The 17,945-nt window shown below is 41.7% G+C and overlaps 1 protein-coding gene across 16 annotated transcripts in view; it reads right to left on the bottom strand.

Moving 5' to 3' along the window:
* Positions 1–6,923: 6,923 nt before the first annotated feature.
* BIN1 (bridging integrator 1) overlaps positions 6,924–17,945 on the bottom strand; it is a 128,312-nt gene continuing 117,290 nt past the window's right edge. For 8 of the 16 annotated variants that reach the window (XM_051985702.1, XM_051985705.1, XM_051985707.1 and 5 more), the window contains 4 exons: positions 12,904–12,990; positions 12,476–12,586; positions 10,093–10,194; positions 6,924–7,146 (listed from right to left, as the gene is read on the bottom strand). In XM_051985702.1, the coding sequence (XP_051841662.1) occupies positions 7,039–7,146; positions 10,093–10,194; positions 12,476–12,586; positions 12,904–12,990 (408 nt within the window). In that variant the 3' untranslated portion in view covers positions 6,924–7,038. Of the gene's footprint in view, positions 7,147–10,092; positions 10,195–12,475; positions 12,587–12,903; positions 12,991–13,865; positions 13,989–16,643; positions 16,668–17,487; positions 17,596–17,945 lie in introns of all 16 variants that reach the window. The other 8 variants (XM_051985700.1, XM_051985696.1, XM_051985697.1 and 5 more) reach the window with 2 other exon arrangements.

Raw genomic sequence — 17,945 nt, 5'->3', positions numbered from 1 at the left:
AACCACTTTGGGACATTTACTCAGATACAAATACACAGAAATACACGTTTGCCAAATATAGACAGTCACAATCATGCTATGATTTCAGAGACATACACTGATCCTTCTCTGTCCCCAATCCTTGATTCATGTCTGGCCCTATCAAACTCCCCAATCTCTCTCCCTTCCCCCACCAATTACTCTACCTGCTTAGAGACTGGAAGCCAGAATCCATGGAGTCCAAGAGCTGGACCCACAGAACTAAAACTCCTATCCAATAGGAGTGGCTCAATTCTGGGGTTAACAGTTCCCTTGTAGATCATTATGGAAGTTACCTGCCTTTCTCTTTTCCAATATGGAGTGGGATGAAATCAAGGAGAAAGAGCGGAGACTTAAATGTATATCTTATGTATAAATGTGTATATTTGTATACATATACTTGTGCATATACTTGTATGTAAAGACTTGTGTAAACATGTGTAGTCTGCCTGAGTGTTTCTTGTCCATTGATGGAAATAGATAGGAGAGGTGAACTAAGCCTTTGAAAAATATATTCTTTTGCACGTGTTTAATTTATATTGGATTACTTGCTGTCTAGAGAAGGGAAGAGGTAGGGAGGGAGGGAGAAAAATTTAGAATACAAGGTTTTGCAAAGGTAAATGTTGAAAACTATTTTTGTATGTATTTTGAAAAATAAAGAGTTATTTCTAAAAAAGGAGGGGGGGAGGAAATATGTATTCTTGAGTAAAATAGAGAAAATAATCAGGGAAACTTAGCAGGTAGGAATGTATCTGTAGGAGAAATAACTGTGAGTACATCAAGGATCAGTTCTCACTAAGGTTCTCTGATCTTTCCTTTAGGAGAAAGATTAAACATATTACATCCTGATCTCTTTATTTGGGGATAGCTAGGTGGTAAAATGGATAGAGTACTGGGCTTGGAATCAGGAAGACTCATCTTTCATGCATCCAAATCTGGCCTCAGACACTTACTAGCTCTCTGACCATAAACAAGTCACCCAATCCCTTTTGCCTCAGTTTCCTCATCTGTAAAATGAGTTGGAAAAGGAAATGTCAAACCACTCCAGTATCTCTTCCAAGAAAACCCCAAATGGGATCATGATAACTGAGCAACCTGTCAATCTATTATCATTCATTCATGGATGTAGTCTACAGCCATTGGCTATTCCTAGTCTTTCTGGTGCTGTCAAGATCAGGTTCAGAGCAGTGAATAATGGCTTTCATAGCCCAATAGTTGGAGAAGAAATATCTCCATTCCCTGTTAAGTTTAGCTGTTACCTTTGAGGTGTAAACTCCAAGAAATCATAGTTCTCTGCATTCAAACTAAGTGTGGAAAGAGTGCTATTTGGAGAGACAGAATACATAAATTCAAATCATGTTTCTGATCTTTACTGTTTTATGTGAATTTTGGAAAGCTGGCTAATTTTCCTGGATCTCAGTTTCCTCTTCTGTAAAATGAAGGGTGAAGGGATAAAGGTAAAGGATTGGAATAGATGGCCTCTAAAGTCCAGATCTAGATCTATGATCTCAAGTTATATGAGTAAACGTAGGACTTTGAGCCAAGGACAGGAAAAGATGGTGAATGTTACCTTAATAAGAAGATAAGGCTAGAAAAGTCTGAAAAATTCAAATGAATGACAAGATATTGTAGAATTATAGAATGAGGCAAAAATAATACTATAGTATTCACATTAGGAAAGAGTGACAAATTTGAATATGTTTGTCTAGAGGTCCATGAGGATACTGTGGAATAAAGGACATTTGGCTTGGAAAAGAGCAAACTTGGAAGGGAATGATATCGAAAATGTTCCTATGTGGAAAGAGATTAGATTTCTATGTTGCTGACAGAACAATAAATGGAAGTTTTAGAGAGATGTTTCAAGTTAATATAAGGAAGACTACAGTTGGTCCTAAGTGACCCATCACTAGAAAGGCTAGATAAGCATATGGCAGGAATATTATCCTACTTGACCAGGTAGGACTCGGTCCTCTAAGGAAAACAGAGGTTTTATGTTTTGCTCCAGCTTGTATAATTCTTGACAGGACCAGGACTAGGACCTGAAGCCTTTTGACCTGAGTCCTATTATCTATATAAAACCCCTAATTATTGCACTCTTTTTGTGTGGGAGGGGGACAAAAGAGATAGAATGAGGAAGAGACAAAGACAGAGAGAAAATGGTAGTGATGAATAGGGAGAGGTGTCCAGAAGTTAGGGACAACTCACCTAACCTGCTACATCTAGCTGGGCCCAGACTAGTCCATGCTTTCCATCCTCTCCAAAAGTCTTGGTCTTCATGCAAACTGGCCCTGCTTCCACCCATTAAACTCATTCCTTTTCTCCTGCTGTTTTGAATAAATAATCAAAGCTGTACTATTGCTTCTGGAAAGCCCCTAAGGAACAGGAACATTCCTGTGGCTTATCAAAACCAAGCTCCTTTTCCTGCTCGCAACTTCCTTCATATTGATTTCACTTAGTAGAATGTAAGTTCCTTGAGGGGAGGTAGAATCTTGTTTTGTTTTAGGGTTGTTTTTTTTTTTTTTCATATTTCCAGTGCTTAATCTGTGCCTAGCACACAGCAAGTGCTTAATACATGCTTCTTGATTTATGTATTCACTCATTCATTCATTCTAGGAAGAAAGATGGCTCAGTGGATACAGAGCCTGGAGTCAGGAAGCTCTGAATTCAAATCCACTCTCAAACTCTTCTTAGCTGTATCACTTAATCTCTGTCCTCAATTGTAAAAGAGGGATAATGATGGTGTATCCCAGACAAGGCTGTTGTGAGGTTTAAATGAAATAAGATTTGTAAAAAGCTTAGCACAGCTCCTAACATATAGCAGGAGTTTAATACATGCTTATTCCTTTCCTTCATTGATTGAAAGAGCTACATATATAATAATTACTCCCACATTTGGAGGGTTTTTTTTAATCAAATATCATTTGTTATATGAGAAATATCAAAAACAAGAAGAGCGCTGCTCTGATAGGATTTATCATTTAGTTTAATGCAGATACTATTTAGCAAGATGATCAAACACACCAAAAAAGTCACACAAGAAATTTGAGGAATCTGGGAGAAGGGAATGATGTCTGGTCATATTTCTCTAGCATTGATATGCAGTAACAAAGCATTTTCCTTAGGACATCCTGTGCAGGGGGCAGTCAAAATAACTCCTATTTCACATAAGTTTTGAGAGGCAAAGTGATTTCCCCAATGTGTCAGAGTTCAAAAGACTCATAGAGGACATAGTATTTGAGTTAAGCTTTGAAGTACAGGCAGTGTGAATGAGCATAACAGGAATGGCCTTAAGGGAAGGATAACACAGTTGAACAAATACGGGGTGGCAGGAGAAATATAAGGTATGCTCTGGCAATCATCCATGGTGAGTTCTTCTAATCTTTGTCCTGTTCCCCATCATACAACTACCATGTGGACTCCAGAAAAACTTTAAAAACTGTTGTTTGTTACTCTCCCCTACATATTGCTTCCCACTTCCAAGACACATATCTTAACAAAAACATGTTCTGACACCAAAAATACTTGCATTTATGTTAAAAAAAAATAGTTAAGATGTCTCTTGTGTTCCTTCAGACTAATGCTGCCCTTGGGGCTTCTGCCTCTGGATGAGATTCCTTTTTGAGAATGGATTTTTGGTACCCTGTGATCTAGGAAACTCCTATTAATTAAGTCTAAAACAGACCTAATTTTATAATGAATTCCCTAACACAGGGAAGAGTGTTGAATATAAGAAAGCAGTAGGGTATCCACAAGAAGACAACAGTTGTGATTCCCCCTTTAACTTAAGGAAATCAATCCTTGGTGAAATAGGGTTGCTTGCTATTGGAGCTTTGAGGGCATCTCACATTTTGTCTCCTATGATTAACACATCATAGGTGCTAAATATTTATTCAATTATCAGGATAACCTGAAAATAAAGCCTTTCACCCAATCCTTCTTATACCAAGTTCACTACCACCACCCTCAAGCAACAGTCTTGACCAGGAAAGCTTGACCCAGCTTTCTATTATTAGCATTTACTTTCCATATAGATTTCTTTCAAGCTGTTGTTAGATTGATTAGAGTGGAAAGGACCCCAGAGACTAAATCTTTCAACTCCTCATCCTTACAGATGAGGAAACTGTGCTTCAAGGAGGGCAAATCACTTGCCCAAAGTCACACAGAGATGGGCTTCATCCCACTGGCAACTCTTCGGAACATATGACCCAGAAAGAAATGGCATATGGGGGAAAAAACTGTTCTTTTTAGAGACCCAGTGACCCATAGCACTGGAGTGAAAGCTACTGGGAAGTGTCAGCTCCTTCTTATCTCAATTCCTCATGCACTGATGGTTCTTTGTTGTAGATAGAGCTAATTGTGTGCTCATCATAGTATCCCAACTATATACTTTAAGCTTTTTCTTTTATTTATTTATTTTTTTAATATCCACCACAGGGACAGGAGCAGAAGAGGAACTCAATGTTTATTGAATGAAAGAAATTTGATTATTTGGTTTCCATTCTGGAAATAACTTAAAAATTAAAAAAAAAAAACCAAAACATTTCCCCAACCCCCCCCACCAAGGGTCTCTCTGTTTGACTGTCTACAGCAATATGTACTGCACAAAGATTTGCTGAAGTGCCAACCAAACAAATAACCCCAGGAGAATACTCAGAGGATGAAACTATAATCCTGCTATCTTTTTAAAAAAAAAAGTCATAAATTTTGCATAAAAATAAACAAATTTAAGCTAAAATTCTGGCATTAACCCAATTCACTTGCTTTACTCTGTTATATATTTATGTAGATATATATTTTAAAACATTGCTCTGAGAAGATTCAACCAGGTTTACAAATGCATAAAAATAGAGTTTCACATGGATCGATCAATACATTGTTCAGATTTTCCAAAAGAGAAACCAACATCACTACTTTTTTTTTCAACTAACAAGGCAAACACACTGTAACATTCTAGGGAATGACCATCACATAACTAAGTCAGCCTTGCAGATAAAGTACCCAAACCAGCCGCCCATAGAGTTTTCCCAGCCCACCCTCCCTGAGAACCCTGGGGCATACCACCCAAAGAAGCTGCTTCCACAAGCCTGACAGTTTGCTGGCCTTTGTCCCTGGGCAAGTTGGGGGGAGGGAGAGGTGGCTATTTGCAAGACTGCCTTACTGCTGGATACTCAAGTCATCACAAGGTGTTCCAGCCAGAGGCAAGCTATGAAGGCCATCCATGAAAAAGTAGAGAAGAAAAATCATACACACCACATACACACACATACATACACACACATACACGACAATGGAGTACAGGTTTTTGTTTCATTTTGTTGTGTTTTTCATTTAAAAAATAAAACACTGAGCAAAATGCAGAAGATGACTCTTTCAAGTGAAATCAATCCACCCTAGAACACAAGGCCGGCTCCAGGATCTCCTCCTCCCACCCCAATACCCCTACTCATCATCGGAGCAAGGACAATAGCTCTACCTGCAGCCCCTGGAAGCTGTTTCTGCCTGTGTAGGCAAAATGTGCTATTTTGTTCAGACTGGCTGAAGCCTGAGCATGGAGGCCCCATATGTTCTAAATGGAGTTTTCCCAAGAGAAGAGAGAATGAGGGGAGAGGGAAAGAGAAAAACCAGGAGAGAGAACAGGAGGGAGAAATGGTATTGGTTGGTTTCTATCTATGTTCAAGTATCCTTAGTTATGACTAACACAAATCCCTTCCCTTCTGTAGAAGCCAGAGCAAAGTCATGGAGAAATGGGAATGCCTGCATTCTCACACCTTTCACCTCTTCCAAAAATCCCCTTCTTCTCTGAAAGCTCCTCTCCCCCAACGGGATAAGAACACCATGAGCAATATTAAATAGAGTTTTAAAAAGCTCACATGGCTCTGACCCTAGCCAACAACAGGGAAAGGAAGGGAGCTCTAACACTAGCCAGTCTGCAGAATTCTCCATGGAAAAAAAGTCAACCATTCAATACCAACAAATAAAGGGCACATCAGTGTTCCCAAGGGCTGCACTCTGCTACTAATAAAAAGGTACAATTTTGAAAGGTTATTTAATTTTAAGAAAACAGGCTGCCTCCATCTCCAGTTTTGCCTCCTTTTCCTCAGCACGTTTTCTGCTCCTTTTTTTCAATCAGTGGTCATTTTCACATTAATTTGTCCCCACTCAGAGGGCAAAACCACCAAGTGTCAAGCTTCAAATGGGAGAAGGAAGGTTTCCCTCTGATTAAATGTAGGCCTTAAGTAAACTTGCTTTAACTTTTCCTTCATCACAGTTTAAAATCTCAAATCACAGTCAACTTACACTTATTTGGGGAAGAAAGAGGGAGAGGAGAAAAAAGAAACGTACAATTTGTTTTGGGTTTAGTTGGTTTGCTTTTTTTCTTGTAGTTTTATGGTGGCATTTTTGTTTGTTTGTTTTCATTTAACACTGTATACTAAGTTTATAATCAAACAGCACAACAAATGTCCTGGTCACTGGGGTTGGAGAAAGATCTTTGGAGCCAAGATTAGGAGGGGCTGCCTGTAAACACCCACGCCAACAGCAGCTGCTGGGAAAATGGGTGCATGGTGTTCACCCACAGTGGCTCGCAAGATAATGGTCTGGGTATGCCCTGTGGAGTGTCTCCAACAAGGTTACTCTCCCCTCCAAGTGGGTGTTCCCTAATCAGGGCTCACATGCTACTGAAAACTGAACAGGGGTAGCTCAGCCCTGGAACTCAACTATAGAGATACATCAGCTGCAAAATAACACTTTTAAAACATCATTCTGACAAATTAAAATTCTGGTTGTCATCCATTTTGTTTTGCGGCTTCTGTTCTTCCTCTTCTTTCTCCTTGTTTTTTTTTTTTTTTCCTATGTTTTCACCAACAGCAAAAAAAAAAAAAAAAAGAAAGAAAGAAAGAAAGAAAGAAAAAAGAAAAAAGAAAAAAAAAAAAAAAAAAAAAAGCCCAGAAAGACATAATTTTTTTGGAGGGGGGGAAGGGGGCGTCACTCCCCTTGAAAGAAGAATGATGACTCCAGCTCTCACTGGACTTTCTCCGTGAAGTTCTCAGGGAAAACACCTCGGCATTTCTCCAGCTCCTTATGCTGGTGCCAGTCACTTTCCTTCACACCCATCAGCCAGCCTTCATCCTAGGAAAAAAAAGCAGAGTTAAGTGTTTTAGGTCCTAAGGCAGGTGATCCAGAGATTCTCCCCAGCTCTAACTCTTTTTCTAGCTTTTGGGAAAATTTCATTCCCTCTACCACCACTGCTTAGGCCAGTCTTACCTGTTTTTCAAGGCCTGAATCAAATCCCACCATTTCTAGGAAACTTCCCTGATTGTTTCCTCCCCAGATGATGTCTGACCAATTGTGATTCTGTCTTTGTATAAAAGTGGGTAACAACACACTTACCTAGATTGAGAATTTAAGGTGAGAGAGAGATAGACAGGCAGAAAGAAATAGAGAGAGATAGAAAAACAGAACAGAGAGACAGATAATGAGAGAAACAGAGACAGAGAGAAAGAAAAAGAGACAGAGGCAGAGACAGAGAGAAACAGAGAGAGACAATGAGATAAACAGAGACAGAGAGAGAAAGAGACCGAAAGAAACACAGAGAAAGAGAGAAACAGAGGCAGAGACAGGAAGAAACAGAGACAGAGAAAGGGACAGAGAGAGACAATGAGAGAAACAGAGACAGAGAAAGAGACAGAGACAATGAGAGAAGCAGAGACAGAGAAAGAGACAGACAGAAATAGAGACAGAGACAATGAGAGAAACAGAGAGACAGAGAAACAGAGACAATGAGAGAAACAGAGAGACAGAGAAACAGAGACAATGAGAGTAACAGGGAGACAGAGAAAGAGACAGAGAGAGACAATGAGAGAAACAGAGAGACAGAGAAAGAGACAGAGACAATGAGAGAAACAGAGACAGACAAAGAGACAGAGAGAAACAGAGACAGAGAAACAGAGACAATGAGAGAAACAGAGACAGAGAGAGACAATGAGAGAAACAGAGACAGACAGAGAAAGAGACAGAGAGAAATAGAGAGGCAGAGAAGCAGAACAGAGAAAGACAAAGAGAAATAGAGACAGAGAAAGAGACAAAGAAACAGAGGAAGAAACAGTGAGAGAAACAGAGACAGAGACAATGAGAGAAACAGAGACAGAGACAATGAGAGACAGAGAAACAGAGCCAATGAGAGAAACAGAGACAGAGAGAAACAGAGACAGAGAGAAAGAAAAAGAGACAGAGAGAAATAGAGAGGCAGAGAAACAGAACAGAGAGAGACAAAGAGAAACAGAGACAGAGAAAGAGAGCCAATGAGAGAAACAGAGACAGACAGAGAAAGAGACAGAGAGAAATAGAGAGGCAGAGAAACAGAGACAATGAGAGAAACAGGGAGACAGAAAAAGAGACAGAGAGAAACAGAGACAGAGACAATGAGGGAAACAGAGAGACAAAGAAACAAAGCCAATGAGAGAAACAGAGAAACAGAGCCAATGAGAGAAACAGAGAGACAGAGACAATGAGAGAAACAGGGAGACAGAGAAACAGAGACAATGAGAGAAACAGAGAGACAGAGAAACAGAGACAATGAGAGAAACAGGGAGACAGAGAAACAGAGACAATGAGAGAAACAAGGAGACAGAGAAACAGAGACAATGAGAGAAACAGAGAGACAGAGAAACAGAGACAATGAGAGAAACAGGGAGACAGAGAAACAGAGACAATGAGAGAAACAGAGACAATGAGAGAAACAGGGAGACAGAGAAACAGAGACAATGAGAGAAACAGAGACAATGAGAGAAACAGGGAGACAGAGAAAGAGACAGAGGGAGAGAAACAGAACAGAGAGAGAGAATGAGAGAAAGACAATGAGAGAAACAGAGAAACAGAGACAGAGACAATGAGAGAAACAGAGAGACAGAAACAGTGAGAGAAACAGAGACAGAGACAATGAGAGAAACAGAGACAGAGACAATGAGAGACAGAGAAACAGAGCCAATGAGAGAAACAGAGACAGAGAGAAACAGACACAGACAGAGAAAGAGACAGAGAGAAATAGAGAGGCAGAGAAACAGAACAGAGAGAGACAAAGAGAAATAGAGACAGAGAAAGAGAGCCAATGAGAGAAACAGAGACAGACAGAGAAAGAGACAGAGAGAAATAGAGAGGCAGAGAAACAGAGACAATGAGAGAAACAGGGAGACAGAAAAAGAGACAGAGAGAAACAGAGACAGAGACAATGAGGGAAACAGAGAGACAAAGAAACAGAGCCAATGAGAGAAACAGAGAAACAGAGACAATGAGAGAAACAGAGAGACAGAGACAATGAGAGAAACAGGGAGACAGAGAAACAGAGACAATGAGAGAAACAGAGAGACAGAGACAATGAGAGAAACAGGGAGACAGAGAAACAGAGACAATGAGAGAAACAGGGAGACAGAGAAACAGAGACAATGAGAGAAACAGAGAAACAGAGACAATGAGAGAAACAGGGAGACAGAGAAACAGAGACAATGAGAGAAACAGAGACAATGAGAGAAACAGGGAGACAGAGAAACAGAGACAATGAGAGAAACAGAGACAATGAGAGAAACAGGGAGACAGAGAAAGAGACAGAGGGAGAGAAACAGAACAGAGAGAGAGAATGAGAGAAAGACAATGAGAGAAACTGAGACAGAAATAGAGAGATGGACAAATTATCTTTTTGTCTTTTGAGACAAAGAAGGGAGCAAGAAGGAGACTAGAAGTAAGAAAAGAGTGGTTGTGGGGAAACCTATAAAAGAGGGGAAATGAACGACAGCAAGAACTTTTTAAGCTCCAGGCACTGTGGAAGTGCCGGAGATATAAAGTCAAGAGAGAAAAGGAGAGACGGGAAAGAAAGGAAAGGGGGGGGAGAAGAAAGTAAAGTGGAAAGGAGGGAGAAGAGAAAGACAAGGGGAGAAAAGGCGCGAGGAACAGGAGGCGGCAGTCCTTCGCTCCCACGGCGCCCTTCTCCCTCAGGCTCTCGGGCTCGCTTTCCCGGGCCTGTGCTGCCCCCTTGTGGCCGCGCTGCCCCACAGCCCGAGCCGCCCGACGGCCGCATCTCACCTGCTCCTCCGGGTTCTCGAAGGGAATCACCAGCACCACGTCGCCCGCCTTCAGCTGCAGCTCATCGCTGTCGGTGGCGGTGTAGTCGTGCTGCGCCTGGACCTGCGGCGGGAGAGAGCGTGGGTGAGCCGCGCGGCCTGCGGAGCGGCGCGGTACGGCCGGAGAGTTTGCGGGGAGGGGGAGGGGAAAGGCTGTTTTTAATCCCGCCGTAACCAAAGGCTCGCCGGTGGGGCATTCTAATTAGTCTTTGTTCTTTCTTCTTTTTGGAGGGAAAGGGGGGCAGGAAGGGCTCTTGTGCCTGGACTTGAAGAAGGGGCTTTCTCTGGATAGTACGGCCGGACTTTCTCAATTCAAAACCGCCCCATCTCTTTTTAATGACAGGACCTTCTAAGATGGTCATATCGAGTTTGGAAACCAGAGAACATGTGTGTACATGCATGGGCTTATACACGCGTACATATGTACACATACATTTGCGTGTGCGCGTTTACGTGCATGTTTTCGCCTCCAGCCCTCAGACTCCCTGTCAGGAGATGAGAGTACTCTTTAAAAACTGCCGCTTTAGTGGCTGTGTAGCAGAAGCTGCATCTCTTTCTCCCTTGCCACATATACACCTAAGTGGTAAACTCACAGAGGTCCCAGGAGAGAGTTCACAAATTAGACTTCTGAGCTGAACTAGAAGGAACCCTTCAGGCTGCCTAATTCTTGAGTTAATAATCTAATTCATTCTTTACACAGGAATACTTGTATCCGGACGTCTTGATTTGCTCAAAATGATCTCAATTTATTGAAATTATTTTTTAAAACAGATTTATTTGCATGTTTGTATTGAGAAAGAAATGTCCTTGAAAGGGGATAGGATTAACAAGTCCTCTCCAAACATTAACCCCTTCTTTTTCTTCAGAATTGTGATAGTATTTTATTTTTCCAAATATATGCAAAGATAGTTTTCAATATTCACCCTTATAAAACCTTGTATTCCAAATTTTTCTCTCTCTCTCCTCCATTTCCCTTCCCAAAACAGCAAGCAATATATATGAGCATTAATCCCTTTTTTGTTAACAGAACCTGCAAGATAATCATCTTTGCCTATTGACTTTCCTGGCTTCTTTTAAGTATCAACTAAAATTTTATCTTCTTTTTTTTCCCCTTGATCATATTTCCTCATTTATCATGCTGCACAAGAAAAATCAGATCAAAAGGGAGAGAAAGGAATGAGAAAAAAAAAAAAAAATCAAGCAAGCAAACAACAACAACAACAACAAAGGTGAATATATGTTATAATCCACATTCATTCCTGATAGACCTCTCTCTCTGGGTGCAGAGGGCTCTCTCCCTCATAAATCTATTGGAATTGGCCTGAATCACCTCATTGTTGAAAAAAGCCAGGTCTATCACAGATGATCACACAATCTTGTTGTTGCTGTGTATAATGATCTCTCATTTCACTCAGCATCAGTTCATGTACGTCTCCCCAAGCCTTTCCAAAATCATCCTGCTAATTATTTCTTACAGAACAATTATATTCCATAATATTCATATACCACAATTTATTCAACCATTCTCTAACTGAGGGGCATCCACTCAATTTCCAGTTCCTTGTCACTACAAAGAGGGCTGCCACAAACATTTTTGCACATGTGGGTCCCTTTGCCTCCTTTAAGATCTCTTTGGGATATAGACCCAGCGGTAACATTGTTGCATCAAAGGATATGCACAGCTTGATAACTTTTTGAGCATAGTTCCAAACTGCTCTCCAGAATGCTTGGATCACTTCACAATTCCACCAACAATGTATCAGTGTCCCAGTTTTCCCACATCCCCTCCAACATTTGTTATCTTTTCCTGTCATCTTAGCCTTTTTGAGAGGTATGAAGTGATACCAAAGAGTTGTCTTAATTTGCATTTTTCTAATCAATAATTAAAATTCTATCTTCTACAGGAAGCCTTTTCTAGTACCTTAAATCTAGTACCTTCCTTCTGTTATTTCTTGTTTGTTATATATTTATTTGCAAGTTGTCTCATTCACTAGATTGTAAGCTCCTTGAGGACAGCGACTCTTTTGCCTCTTTTTGTATCCTCAGGACTTAACATAATGTCAGGCACAAAAGAGGAGTTTAAGAAATGTTTACTGACTGATTGATTGTTTTGTTAAATGAGGTTCAACCCAGTATAAGGCTCCATTGGCTTTTTCCTAAGAGATTCCAAGACTTTTTCCACTGGGAAAGGAATCCCTTGCTGGGGAGTTAGTGGAGAATGTAGAGGGCTGTTGACCATGTCAGATATCCTGTAAGCACTTTCCTCAGAAAAAAACTAGTCCCTTATTACAGTTTTTTAAGCTAGGTACTTAGGAGATAAAGGGCTTCTTCCCCCTCTCTCTCACCTTGAACATGAATCCTGGAGGCAAGTCAGACCTCTTAGAGGGAGTACTGCCCTCCACAGTTCCGTTCACAGTGGCTGGGAAGGTCTCGACCACCACAGCAGGCAGGGAGCTCTAAGAGAGGAAGAGATGAGAGGGTCAGGGAGTTGCTGTGGAAGGCTGACCGGACAATTGAGGCAGGGGTAACAGAAGACAGCCCCAGAATCCACCTTGGCGGTCAGTGAGGGTCACAGGCTGGCCCATCCAGGATCCTCACTGGCACCGGTGTGTGGGTCTGGCTTATGGGGCAAAGGGCTCAAAGCACTGGACTGGGGTTAAGCCTTAAATATTCACACGCCAGGGTGGAGTTGGGAAAAGAAAGACAGAGACAAAAGCAAAGAGAAAAAGACAGAAACAGACAGAAAAAAGGTCTGTCTTCCCTGTGGTCTTACAGAGGCCCCGTCACTTGCCGCCGTCTCATTGGCTCCTTCAGCTACTGCCACTGGTTTCGTCCCTCCAGCCTCTGTCACATCTCCTGGCTGCAACATAAATCCCAGAGCCAGGTCAGATCCTGGCCTAGCCCCAATATATAGGAACAGGCGGTTGCTTCCCTCCCAAAGAAGAATACATCAGACCAGAATCAGCTGATACTTCCCCATCACCATCAATACCCCCCAAAAGGGCCATCATCTTCCCCCCCTTCTTTACCACAGTATGTAGGCGCCTACCTCTTAGAACCTTCTCTCTTTTACTCTCCCTTCTTCCTTGATAACCTTAGTTCCTCCAGAATTCACACTTAAAAACCATAGGCTACGGCGTAAAGAACATAGACTAAGAGCCAAGGACTGACTCAATCACTCTTCCTCCACTTGATCCCAGGCAAAGGCACCTAAACTCAATGGATCTTAGTTTCTTCATTCATCAAAGGGTGATGCTAGCCTTGGTTTCCCTATCAGAGAGTCATTGTGGAATCAAATGAAATAATGGATGTCAAAGTGCTTTGAAAACCATGCAGGTGAAAATTATGTTACTATAGAGTCCTCAGAAGGATGAATAAGAAGTCAAGGTCATAAACAGACCTGAAGAGCTGCTTTGCCCTCAGTCTGCAGAGCACTCCTGCTGCTCCCCTTCCCTGGTCCTTTGGATGCAGCCCTAGAAGGACTGTTAGGACATAATTCATTCCCACCAGAAACAAGTGAGTACTGTTAGGTTAAAGGCATCAACAAGTTCAGGAGGCAAGTGACCTTGCCTACAGTCTGACCTTGAGAACCACCGAGCTCCCCCAAAGAAAGGGCAATGAGTGCGCTCTCTCTCTCTCTCTCTCTCCTTAACTCAGTGTTCCAGCTTCTCCTCCTCCTTTTCTCCTCCATGTGGAGGGCACAAGGACAAGTTGGGGAGTGGGGTGGGCACTTACTTGGGCTGGCCCAGGCTCTGAGGTCTGGCTGGGCCAGACCACGGGAAATGCGCCCTCTCCGATGGCGCTATCAGCAGGGCCCTGCTCCACAGACTGCAGGCTGCCAGCTGGACTCTCTGCAGCCTAGGGATAGGCGTGGGCAGAAGGGGAGGAAAAAGAGAACAGGGGAAAGGAGAGGCGAGGGAAGGAAGTAGTGGTCAGGACATAAGAAGAGAAAAGAGACATGAGCAATGGCCGAGAGAGAGAAGGGGGGAGGGGGACACAGAGGCAGATGGAATCCAGGAGGCAGCATCTGGACCTGGCAGAAGGGGAGAGTCGGGGACTGTGCTTTTTGCCTTTTCATCCCCAGATCCTGGCACATAACAAAAGCTTAATAAATACTTATTGACTATCTATCCCATATATTCTCCCTAAGTCAGAGGTAAATAATGACAATTCACTGATGGGCTCCTCACTGGACATGATTTGTGCCCAAAGTCATTTCTAATCTCAGCAAAGCTGCCTCTAGGTTAGAGATCCAACTTTCTCCCAATAAGCTAATTCCAGAAAGCACGTGGTCAAATTAGAGGTGGAACATCATTCTGCTGACTTGAATGTGCAGAATCCTCCTTGTGAAGGATTTTGCTTCAGCAAAATCTTATAAACAAGTTATCCCTCTTCCTCATCTCTCTTTAAGAAAAATGATGCCATCCAATTTCCTTATTTCTCCCATATAAGTGAAAGTTAAATCATCCTATTTCCTTTTTTTCCTCAGAGTCCTAAACAGATCCCCAAATGTCCTTCTTAAAAGGATCCAGTTAAAGCATCATATCAAGAGGTACCATTTTTCTGTTCTGTGGTTTCTCTTTTTTTTTAAATAACAACAATAACAACTCCAATTGCCTCAGCAATAATAATAATAATAATAATAATAAAGTGTTTTCAATGACCTTGCAAAGACCTGGAACATTTATTAATAAGGTCTTATCCTGAAATGGGAGAAAGAACTCATAGCTGAGTTCCAACTAGGAACCAGTACCACCCCCTCCCCACTGTAGTCTAAGGAAAACCAAATATTTTCCCATACAAACTACCACCCACTCTGCGAATTCCAGATAAATCACTTTTACTGCCCTGGTCCTCCCAGGCCATGCTGCCATGTACATGCCTTCTCACAGGCTTTTCTGGAATACCTTTCCCTTTACTGAAAAATTAATCATCCTTCAAGGCCTAGCTCTTCTCCTTTCTCTGTAAGGACTTCCTTAACTACTACAATTCCTATGATCTTTCTGGTCTCCATATTCCAATTGCATGATTGGTTTAAACCATTCTCTGCTTGCAGAGACTACTTTCCTACATTCCTACAGAACATTCTTATCTGCAATGTAACCCTATCTCAGCATACACTTTTCAGAATACTTCAAGACTTAGACACTACCATCTTCTCTATTTACTCTTTCCTGATTTCCCCCTGGATAAAATGATCTCCCTTCTCTTCCTCTCAGATTTCCCTAGAGCACTTTGCCTTCAATTTCTTCTTTACTCCCATCACTCCCTGCCTCATAGTATCCTGATTGCTCTGCCTTCAAAGATTACAAACTCTTTAAGGAAAGATACTGTGTTGTTTTTCTTCTTTGTATCTCTGGTCTTATGAAAAATAAGGGTTTAATAAATGTTTTGTTGAACCAATGTCAACCAACTTACATAGGGTCAAATATTCTTCTGTGTTCCTCATAGCATCTACTATACAGCTGGGCATTTCACAGGTAAGAGTTTTATTGATGAATAACTTACTGACAGCCCTGCTGTCCCTGGACACCTGTAGTAGAGTTGAATAATTGTTCAAACAGGTCTGACGCTCCTGATACTTTTAAGATAGGAGTCCAAAAATGAATGCAGGGAATGTTTACTCTTCAACTTGCTATGTCTTTGATCTGTCCTTTGCCTTCATAAAAGAACATGGAGGAAAATGGCTAGAGTATGAGTGTGAAAAATGGCTAGAGTGTGAGTGTGAATATGTGTGTGTATGTATCCAGGAGGAAAGAGATGGACAGTAATTCATGGGACCAATCAGATGGGAAGCTAAAGTGACGAGAGCAACACAGTATAATGGAAAGAAAATTAAGCCAGGTTTAATAGAGGACCTGAGTTCCAGCCCTGCCTTTTAATTCGCCTAGGTAATCACTTCTCTTTCTGGATCTTATATGTTCAATGAAGTGGTTGAACTCAATGATCATTTACATATCTAACATTCTATAATTCAGTAATCTTTAGATCAGGAATTTTTAACCTTTTTTTTGTATAGACTTCTTAAGCACTCTGGTGAAACCTGATGGAACCCTTCTCAGAATGTTTTTAAATTCATGAAATGAGATATATAGATTACAAAGGTTAGTAAAAACTAAAGATGCAATTTATTTTTCCTATCCAAGTTCCCAGACTCCCTGAAATCTGATGGACCCCAAAAGGAATCTAAGGTTTAGAGTCCCTGCCTTAGAATGATATGTACATTCTACTAAATCAGGATGTTAGTTGTTATATAGAGTAACATATACCCAGAGAGTGTTCTGGGTAGACTTTCAATAACACCAGAAAGGGTGGCGGCCCTCAGAAGGGCTGGATCTGGGGAATAATTACACTAGGCAAGCAGGCAGAAGAAATGACAGAAAGACAAATGAATTTTGTTTCGGAATGAAAACCAGGAAAATAGCACCAATATGGACAAAGCAAGAGGAGCATACTGAGTTCATGCAATAAGGGAATAATGAGACACCCGAAAAGGGGAGACACAAAGCTTACCTCCCAGAGATCCCATGGAAGTGACTAAGCATGTTAAAGTGTGATAAAGAGAGAGTTAGATTTAGGAGGTTAGTAAACAGAGACAATTAATTACACCCACATGAGCTCCTTTCTACGCCTCCCCTGCACCCCCAACATCCCAACTTCAATGGTACTATGTCTGCAACTGAGCAGGGCTAAGTTTGAAGTCAGAATCATCAAAGGGCTTGAAGCATGGGGACCCATGGATCTTCAGTAAGATCTGGGACCTGGCTCCATACTCGAGGAGATGGCCTGTCACTGACTCTGACCACCCAATGCAGGGTGTCCCCTAGGACATCCCTAAAATCCTTTTTACCTAATCAGTAATAGTTGCATAAAATTTATTCACAAATGATTTGCATTCAGCCACATGAGCTGGAGTGCCTAATGGTGGATAATTAGACAAATTACTAACAAATTTTTTTTCAATTTCTGATAAAAATCTTTTTTAAAATAATTTTTTTCATTGATCAAAAAATACATCTCTCCTCTCTATCCCATATCCTTATTCTGACAAAGAAAAAACAAACAAAAAAAAAAAATTTGCCAAATTGTCTGAGTCTAAAAAGTCTGCCTCAGTATGGACCCTAAGACCACCACCTCTGTGTCAGGCAGCGGCACATTTCCTCATGAGTAATCTGAATCATGACAACAGTAAATCTCAAAGTCAAAACTTGCTTGTCTTGATGCTCGCTACTCCAGAACCCTCGCCCAGATGGCTGACAAAGGTAGAGCTAAGTAAGCCTGGAGAGCTCTGCTGGAAGGTCTTTCATGGTCCTAGGGCGGGATTCTGGGAGCCACAGCAGCCAGCAGACAAACCAACCTGACCAGAGGGCGTAGGCGCCTTCACAGGGCTTGCAATTGGTGGGATGGGATCAAAGTCCAGATCCAAGAGGCTGGCATTTTCCTGGAAAGGTCCAGGGGCATCAAACTTGGCAGCAGGAAAGGAGGAAGCAGTTTGCATGTTAGACATCCGCGAGAAGGTGGGAGCACGTGGGGACACGTGCACACTCCCCATCATCTACACATACGAAGGCACCTGGACAGGTGCAGACAAAACCCACTGCTGGGGTCCCCTCCTCCACAGGGAGTCCTGACATGGGCTGCAAAGGCCTGATAGCCAACACTTCCAAGATTATAAGGGCTAACTTTATGTAGCACTTTAAGTTCAGCTGTCATTCCCCATGTGTCCTCAGAGTTAAGATGACTGCCACACTTTGACTTTTTCCCCAGGTTCTCCCTCTCTTTATCACAAAGTTTCCTCTTATTCTCCCACTATCT

Source organism: Antechinus flavipes, chromosome 3 (assembly GCF_016432865.1).
Source record: "Antechinus flavipes isolate AdamAnt ecotype Samford, QLD, Australia chromosome 3, AdamAnt_v2, whole genome shotgun sequence".
Classification (NCBI taxonomy): Eukaryota; Metazoa; Chordata; class Mammalia; order Dasyuromorphia; family Dasyuridae; genus Antechinus; species Antechinus flavipes.
Note: the sequence above shows the minus strand (reverse complement) of the source record. Positions and strands in the feature narration are given on the sequence as shown.